This window comes from Mastomys coucha, unplaced genomic scaffold, assembly GCF_008632895.1.
Source record: "Mastomys coucha isolate ucsf_1 unplaced genomic scaffold, UCSF_Mcou_1 pScaffold10, whole genome shotgun sequence".
NCBI classification, from domain to species: Eukaryota; Metazoa; Chordata; class Mammalia; order Rodentia; family Muridae; genus Mastomys; species Mastomys coucha.
Genome location: NW_022196892.1, coordinates 1,024,171 through 1,033,520, shown reverse-complemented (window position 1 = coordinate 1,033,520; position 9,350 = coordinate 1,024,171). Strand labels below are relative to the sequence as shown.

The following is a 9,350-nucleotide window of genomic DNA, read 5'->3' as shown; positions in this document are numbered from 1 at the left end:
CGGCGCTGTTCCCTCTCTGTGTTAATGGCATTCTGCCCAAGTCGAGATTATTTTCACATTCATTTAATTACTGCCTTCCTTAACACAACTTGTAGCCCGGGTGCAGGTAGGACTTACTGTTTCACAGCTAGCCTCTTAGCATGATATCTGGAGCACTCGCCTCAGTGTACATTACTTTGATTAAAGAAGCCTTACCCTTTGAAAGAGTTCAATAACTTTGAATAAACACCCTCATTTCCTTCCCAAACTAAGATTTTGTTATTTCTCAAAGAACCCAAGTATGGGAGGGTAAGAACCAAAGACCACCTAACCAAACAGCAGTTACCAGAGTTTACAATACTTAGAGTCGCTGTGAAGATACAAGATCCGAGTTAGACGCTGGGTGGAGTAACCCTATGCTTTTTGGTCTAATGAGTTACAAGCTGTTACAGGTGGACAAGCCCCTCAGTTGCCTGGGCAACGGCTCAGCCTAGCCAGAGGAGCAGCACTCTGAAGGGCTCAGTGCGCAGGCGCCTCCGGGGAGCCAATGGGCGCAGCAGCAAAGCCCCGGAGCGGGCTGCGCGGTTCCCGCGGGCGCAGTCGGTTTGTGCCGGGAGGTAGCTGCAGGGAGGTCACGTAGGTTACACTCAGTGACTCCGCCGGTGGAGCCTGCAGGCCGCTGTGCCACCCCTGCCGCGGCGCCCCGGGCGGGGACCAGAATGGCGCGGGTCGGCGGCTGGAGGCTCAGCTGACTGCAGGCGCGAGGTACCGAGGCGAGCCCGAGCCAGCGGGGCCCAGCGCCGGCTCTGCCCGTCCATCTCCAGCCGGCAAACTCTGCCTTCCAAACTCAGGGCTCTCTGCGGGAATGTTCAAAAATGAGTACCAGGTAACCCAAAAGGACTTCCGCACTGTCTGGCTTTCTCCTCCGGGGTGAGCTGACCCATGTTCTGGATGTGAAGCTTCCACTCCCGGGATGAAAAATAATTAGTGAATATGTTGTCATGACCCTGAGGTGTGCACGCTCCAGCTCAGTGCTTTCCAGTGCAGAATCAGCGGTTCTGATTATAGAGCAGGTCATGACCCTCATCCACTCCATACCCCTGGAATCAGAATCTTGAGCCCAGGACCCAGAAATCCTAAGTTGTTGGGTTTTCGCTGTTGATGCCCTCTGGTATCTCAGAGCTAAATAGAAAAGTGAATGAATTCCAGAATTCTTTTTAAACCCAGAATTAAAGTAAGCACATGTGCTGTGTTCTTCTTCCTGTTTGAGATTCTTCGGCTTTGGGAGTGCATCAGGATTAGTTGGGGAGTACTTACAGAAATACAGATTTTCTGACCCTCCCTCTAGATCTGAAGAATGAAGATGTGTAGGTGGGGTTAGCCGGTCTACTTTTTAAAGCAACACCCAAGCTAGTCTGATCCAAGGATTGCATTTGGTCAGGCTGCTCCTGAGAGTTCAGTCTCTTGTCCAGCTCTCCTGCCCTAGGTCTGCTGTACTCATCTTGAAATCAGCAGTCTGTATAGCATCTTCACTTTGCCATTCGGAGTATTGTCAGAGTGCCCAGTGGCCCCTCCCTCAGGTGCCCATCCCTTACTTGTCCTTTAAGCACTGTGTGCAGTTCTTTTGCCTCCTTTTAGAAATGTATGGTTTAAAATAAACATCTAATCTCACTTCATGTAGATCAGGTATAAAATTATGAAATAACAGATGCCTACTGTGGGCAATTTAGAAGACAGAGGGAAAGAAGTGGGGGGAAAGATAGGCTAGGTTATAAACCCAGTTGGCTCAAACTTAAAATTTATAGCAAAAATAGCCTGCCCTTAGAGGCAGTAGCATGTACAGCTTTACACATAAGAAGGAGGAAGGAAGTGTCTGGCCGTCAGAGGCAAAAATATGTGCTTGAGGGGAAAAGGTAGAAAGTTTTCACGAAAAGCCAACAGGGTTTTTTCATGTGCTACTTGTAATTCAAGCCATATTTAGTTTTCGTCTCAGCTTCTCAAATTTTGCAATAAATTCTTCCTTGGAGATAATGATAATCCCCCCATTTTTATGAGCAGAGCACATGGGCAGCTAGTAATATCTTTAGCCATTTTACACTAGTATGACTTTGCGGTCTTGATTTTATAGTAGGTAACAAGCACTCTATAGAAAATACTCATTTTGTTCTTCCTGTTTGTCTCCAGTTTTATTTGTTTAAAAGATATTGCAGAGATGTTCAGTAAGAACCCCCTCCATTTACCCCAGTCCTTCCTGGGTCTTATGAAGAATGGGTCTGAGCTGTGTTTCCCCTTTATTGAATAATCTTCAGTGGCACTATTAAGCCTTTGCTGTATTCCATGAATTGTCCTTGATTTATGTTTGCTAGCCTGTGTGATCCAACACAGATGGATCATCAAACATCATTTGACAGATGGAAAAAAAAAATCAAGACATTAAATAACTCCAAATTCAGTAAGTTAAAAAAGAAAGTATTGATTGAGCCCCAGTCAGTATATTATATTCACATAATGATAAGAATTTATTGGCTTAGTTCACAAATTGAGGTTGATCCCTTTAGTCTGGTATTTTTAGAATACTTTGCAGATCTGATCCGTACTGTACACGTCAGGTCAGTGAGCTCCATCTGTAATATTTCTGTGGCTCAATTGATGTTCATCATGTTTTTAAAAGTGGATTGTCTGCTAATTCACTACTAAGGTGACCCAAATCAAAATGGTTTTGGCATATATACAGCCAAGGTATAAAATAGGCATAAAATCAGGGATAATGTTTCTTCCCGCACCTGTTAACTGACAGATGGTTGGAAAACTGGTTTTAGATAAACTCCTTGTGGTGGATACAATTTCTCCCATAGCATTGTACTTCACTCTGTATTTCTTGTTCTTATTTTCTAGGGAGGCGCATTTGTTGAAATTTTTAGTGCTCAGGGGAAAAATCCTGGAGCAAAATGGAAGATCTCGGGCAGTCCGTCTGTGATTTGGAAAGTAAGTGTTAGAAATTAAGAGTCGAATCCTGGGAAGAAATACAAGGGAAGGCTATAGAGCAAAGAGGGCTCGGTCAGACTTCAGAACTGATTTTCTTGCTCTTTTACCCTCCAAGGCTTTCATGTTGTTGGCTCCTTAGTTAGTTAAGGCTGCCACATGGTGTGTGACTGCTTTGTGTCTTCTGGGTCCTGCTTCATCATTTTAGCTGACTTTGATGTCAGTGGAGAAAATCTCTCTTAGCCCTGGACCTCTTGATTTCATCATCTCTAATGCCCTCCTCCATTCTACTGTAGCCTTACCTTTCCCATCCCAGCTTCCGCCTCATCACCACAAACAGCAGGACCTCTGAAATTACCAAGTGAGACACAGAGACGTCCTTCTCTGACCCCAATCTTTAATCCTTAAGGTCACTTGTTCAGGTCAACCCCCCGTGTTTGTTCTTCAGTGTGATGGGAGCCTTCAGGCCACATACTCTTGTATTTCCCTCATATCAGGTCTAGTTACTTTCTCTGAGTTCTCTCTTCCCATTGCAGACACTTTCCAGTAAGGACCTTGAATGTCTTTGCTTTGTCTTATCATGACACTGGCCTAGCTAGTCCCTTTCAGATCCTTGGTCATTCCTTTGCCTCTATTTAGGTGTCTCAATACTTGAGGAGAAAATACTTATGGCCTTTCAGATTGACAGCACTATAAATCCAACCCCAACAGTCCAGAAAATTATCCTGTTATGTTCTTGTCCGTCTCCAAAATGAGCTTTTCTTGTTACCTTTGCTTTCCAACCACCAAACTGCCCATTTTCAATCCCATCCCACAACCAGGGCATGCTCTTCTCACTCACTAGAAACTGACATCTCCACATCCTAGGGAAATCACGTGGAAGCCAGTCCTGCCTGCTGCAACTAAACCTAAAATCCTGTCTCCATCCATAGCCTTTTCTCTCGTTTAAAAGCAAGAGACCAATGCCTTCAAGGGAAGAATACCTATTGATGAAAATTAAAGCTACCACTAAGCTTTTAATATTTGTTAAGCATAACATTAAACACATTACATAATATTCTATAAGGTAAATAACTTAGTGAGATAGATAGCTACATGTCCCTCTGATAGGTGGAAACATTAAGGCATAGAAGAACAAGGATGAAAATTGTTTAGCTCATACTGTGAATGAGGGAGAAGGGCCATTCAGCGAGTATGCACCAGGGAAGTTGGGAGCCTTTCCCAGGTAAAAGGCACTGAGCTTTGTGGTTGAATACAAATGTATTCCCACAGGCTCCTGTGTTTGAATACTTGGTCCCAACCTGATGCTATTTGGAGAGGTTGTAGAAGCTTTGGGAGGTGGGGTAGATCTAGGAAGGAGATCACTGGAGCTGGGCATTTGAAGGTAATCCTTAACCCTAGGTTTCCATTCCTCATCCTGCGTCCCATCTGCCACGAGGAAGCTCTTTCACCAGTGATGCCACCACTACAATATTTTGCCCAGGCTCATGGGCCCAAGGAACTGTGGGTTAAAACCTTTGAAACCCTGACTTTAAGATAAATGCTGCTGCTTGGCTTTCAGTTGTTTATGTTGGATATATCATCACAACTGCCCAGAATAGCTAACACAAGTGCTAAGAGTCAACCAGGCATCAAGTGAGGCTGGGGCACAGAAGAGCATTCGCAGCAGAGGGAGCAGTCCAAATGGAATCCTTGTAACAGGAATTGAGAAAGCTGCTGGTGCTTATAGGAAGTGATTACATTTGGAGAGTTGGGTACAGACCAGCATATAAGTGCTTTGTGGCTATGTTGAAAAAATTTAAATACAGGCCCAACATGTATATAAGTAAAACTAATAATATGCTTGGTCCATATGTGTTCATTGCAAATACTTAGGGGATGCTATTACAATAGACACTACATGGACTCATTTCTTACAGAATTCTTTTTAAAGGAGATTTATTTTTGTTTGTGTGTGTGTGTGTGTGTGTGTGAGTATATGTCACATGCCTGTATGTGCTCATGGAGGCCAGAAGACAGCATCCGATCCCCTGGAGGCATAGGTGGTTGTGAGCTGTCCAGCATGGGTGCTAGGAACTGAACTTGAGTCTTCCAGAAGAGTAACAAGTGCTCTCCACTGCTTAGCCATCTCTCCAGCCCCTTTGCTTAACTTTTTAGATAGCCTTAATTGTTATATTTTAATTTATATTGATTTTAAATAAATTATATTTAGAATTTTCAAAGTTACAGGAGGTGTGAATGACACATAATTAGTTCCATTTGAGCTAGTCCTGAAAGCAGAGAACGGGTAGTGTGAATTCAGCACTTTTAGGTACTTTCTTTGGCTGTGGCATGGGGTAGTAGTCAGCCATGTACCTAGACAGAGATGTGCAGAGGAAGCAAGAAGCCCTGCCCTGACCTGCAGGACTTAACGGGGTTCTCCAGAAGAGCGAACTGCAATGACAAATTTGGGAAAAGGAGATGCAAAGGAAGGAGACAAGACAAAAAAATTTCTGATCAAGTCTCAATTTACTCTAGGGAAGAGCACTATTTAAAACTCCAGACCACAAAGATATTTGCTCAGGTGCACAGGCCAAACCCGTATTATTGTTTGGTTATAGATCAGCATAACTGCAATGTCCATGTCATAAAATGTCTGGAAAGGAGTGTCCTCATTGTGAAAAGTCCGGAAAGGAATGTCCTCATTGTAAGGTGTCCAGAAAGCCCTCTATCATAAAATGCCCCAAGTCAATTGCAGGGACGGAAGCAAGAAAGTGGAAGAGACAAAAGAGCAGTAGTTTATAGGTGATGGCCCAGGGACAAGATGGAGACTGAGATGCCAGACGCTTTTGGGCCCCAACAAAGCCCCATCTACCCCAAACCAGAAGAGTAGCTTTGGAATCACTGAAGTTGGAGAACTTCTTTTTTCATTTGGAGGAATGATGTTTTCACACAATAAGAAATTAGCCACGTGGTTAGTGTGGTTTTATGTTCCATCCACAGCAAGTCTCAGGAAAAAAGCATCATCGAGGTTTGAGTCTCCTTTTAAGTGTCTTGGAAGCGATGGGTGGGGAGGGGAGAGAGAGACAGAGACTCTTTCCTGTTGATTTGCCGTTCCAATTTTGTAAAAGAAGCCAAATAAGATATGCCTCAATTACTGTTTTCATTTTCTTCCATAGGAATTTGATAAAGAAGTTAAAAGTTTTGTATTTGTCCTGGAGGGCAGCAGCCAAACCAACAGAATCCAGTTACCAAAGGAGAATAAGCAAATCCGTAAGTAAGACTTCAAATGTTGCATCTTAACGTTGGCGAGAGCTATATTTTGTGTCTTAGAAGCAGGTATACTGGTAAGACTTCTGTGGTAGCTGCTGCTGTGAAGTCAAGTGATATTTTTAATGTGCAAATAAGCTATATGTCATGCACTTTAGAACAAATCCTGCCCCACTTATTTGTTGAGTCTAAGTCTTCCGAGAAGTTTTTCACAGTACTGCTTTACAGGTAAAGGAGTGTCTTTTTCACAGTACTGCTTTACAGGTAAAGGAGTACCTTTTACAGGGTTCTTATGGGAAAATCAGCAGGCAAGGTGAAATTTTGACATGAATTCAGGAGTTCATATAAGTTACAAGGACTTTGTTTTTTTGTTGTTCTTTTTTCTTTTTTTCTTCTTTCGGTTTTTGGGTTTTTTTTTTTGTTTTGTTTTTGTTTTTTGTTTTTCCAGACAGGGTTTCTCTGTGTAGCCCTAGCTGTCCTGGAACTCACTCCGTAGACCAGGCTGGCCTCAAACTCAGAAATCCTCCTGCCTCTGCCTCCCAAGTGCTGGGATTAAAGGCAATTCTTTTTTGCATTTACCATTTACCTCATCTTCATTCATTAAGGACAATTATTAAGGGACTACAAGTAAAGCTTAGTGATAGAGCACTTACCTGTAGGCTCATGGGCCTGGGTTCAATGCCTGGCAACAAAAAACAAAACCTACTTTAAAAGGACATCTATTGAGTACCTTCCATGCACCTGTTACTGTGGGAAGACATGCTGTTCATACTTGATATTAATTTTAATTTTCTTTGTAAACTGTACAGATTTTAGGCTTTATGTACCATTTCAAGTACTATGTGACATCCTAAATTTCTAAGATGGGAATCAAGCCAAGCAAATTACAGATAGAAGATGACTTAATTTAAAGAATGGTGCTGGTGTTTCTTTATAAACCAATATAAGAAACCAACCTTGAATGAGAATAGATAATTATCGTTAAGATTTTTAAATTAACTTGCTACCATAAGTAAATACGGCTTCCTCATAGTCCCCAGTCTGGTGTGTGATTGACAGCAGGTGTTTTGTTGCTGCTGTTTTTCGTTTTTATGTACTTTTGTATTTGTGAGTAAAGTGACCTGAGATAAGTCAGGATGCATGTCTGCAATTGTTTCTTTTCTTAAGAGAGAGAGGTGCAGTTCACCTGCTTCAGGATATCAACTTTATGAAACAGATACATTCTGGGAACTCGGCTGTTTGAAGCTGGAAAGTCTTTTTTGCCATTATTGTTGGGCTTGTAAAGACAATCATACTGCCTTCTATCTGCATCTCTGGTCATGGAGTTGATGGCATCATTCAGTCCTAGCCACCTTCTCTTTGGCTCTGAGAAGGAGTCCTCACTTTATGAAGTGACTAAATGCATACTCCCCTTCCCCCCTCTCTACTCTTGTTCAGGTTTTTGGGATTTTTTTCCCCTTAATTTCCTCAGAAATCTGGTTTAATATATTATAATTAGCTCTTTAAATGTAACGATGATGGCTTTTAATTAGAAGAAACAGAAGAATCTTATAATGTATTTCTTATACAATGCCCTGCAATTAAAAATTAACCTGGCTTTCCTATAGCATGTGCAGCAGTGTAACAAATGAAGCAGTTTGCGTGGTCTCCCTGTCACTAATGCCTTTTGTAGGAGCTCTTTGGAAGTTTTGATAAGAGAAGTTCACAGTTATTTTCACTTGTATAAAATGACCTTCTGTGTGAGGTTGGTATGGTTAAACTGAAATTAGAAAGCATGTCTTGAATAGAGGAGAAGTGGCTTTCAATTAGCATCTAAATTGAGTTCAATTATCATTATGTATTCCTATTTTAAGAATAAACATACACTTTATGCAAACTTGACATTCGCTAGTTCACTTGTGTTTCTGACAGTATTACTTACAACAAAGTTTCATAATGAAATTATGTAAGTTTGACTGACTGCTCCTAAATAGTAATCTTTCCGAATTAAATTGTTCTTGATGAATCCTAAATAAATAAATCTACTGTGGTTTTAATAATATAAGTTGTTATTATATTTATTTATTATTGTATGAATATATGCATGTACCATGGTGTGCATGGAGGTCAGAGGACAGCTTGGGGGAATCATTTTTCTCCTTCCATCATGTGGGAATGGAACTCAGGTCATCAGCTTGGCAAGCAGTGTCTACATACTGAGCCTTCCCTGTAGCCCTGTGCTTTCTTTATAAACTAATACAAGAAATTGAGCTTGAAAGATAATTATTTTTAAATTTTTTAAAAATTAACTTGCTGTCACAAGTAAATTACGACTTCCTCATAGCTCATAGCTGGATGTGTGTTACATAGTGCTTGAAATGGTATATAAAGCCTAAATCTGTACAGTTTATAATGGAAATTAAAATTATAAGTCAAGTACCAATAGCACGTCTTTCCACAGTACCTGGTGCATGCAAGGTGCTCAGTAGATGTTCTTTTTAATATGTTTTGTTTTGCCTGGAAGTGGTGGTGCATGCCTTTAATCCCAGCACTTGGGAGGCACAGGCAAATGGATTTCTAAGTTCGAGGCCAGCCTAGTCTACAGAGCGAGTTCCAGGACAGCCAGAGCTACACAGAAAAACCCTGTCTTGGAAAACAAACAAACAAACAAACAAAACAAAAAAGAAGAAAAACAAAAATAAACAAATATGTTTTGTTTTGTGTTGAACCCAGGCCCATGGGCCTGTTAGGTAAATAAAAGGACCCATCAAATAAAGGCGCACGTGATACCGATTAGCACATTGTATACTTCTGGGTGGGAATCATCCTCTTCCTAACCTCTAACATACAATTGATGTTCAATAAGTTTGTTAAATTTGCCACAATAAGGAACTTTGTGCCTGGCAGTGGGTGCATGCCTTTAATCCCAGCACTCGGGAGGCAGAGGCAGGCGGATTTCTGAGTTCGAGGCCAGCCTGGTCTACAGAGTGAGTTCCAGGACAGCCAGAGCTACACAGAGAAACCCTGTCTCGAAAAACAAAAACAAAAACAAAAAACAAACAAACAAAAAGAAACTTTGACAATTCTGTTTCTAATTTCTAATTGTAAGCATCTGCCCTTGGTAATGACACTTTAGTGTATCATTCACCAGTTAGATAAAT

General features: G+C 41.5%; 1 protein-coding gene across 7 annotated transcripts in view; it reads left to right on the top strand.

Annotated features, from left to right (window-relative positions):
* Nucleotides 1-554: 554 nt before the first annotated feature.
* Nucleotides 555-9,350, top strand: part of CUNH3orf67 (chromosome unknown C3orf67 homolog) — a 231,407-nt gene continuing 222,611 nt past the window's right edge. For all 7 annotated transcript variants that reach the window (XM_031344479.1, XM_031344473.1, XM_031344484.1 and 4 more), the window contains exons 1-3: nt 555-865; nt 2,875-2,964; nt 6,120-6,213. In XM_031344479.1, the coding sequence (XP_031200339.1) occupies nt 845-865; nt 2,875-2,964; nt 6,120-6,213 (205 nt within the window). In that variant the 5' untranslated portion in view covers nt 555-844. The remainder of the gene's footprint in view (nt 866-2,874; nt 2,965-6,119; nt 6,214-9,350) is intronic.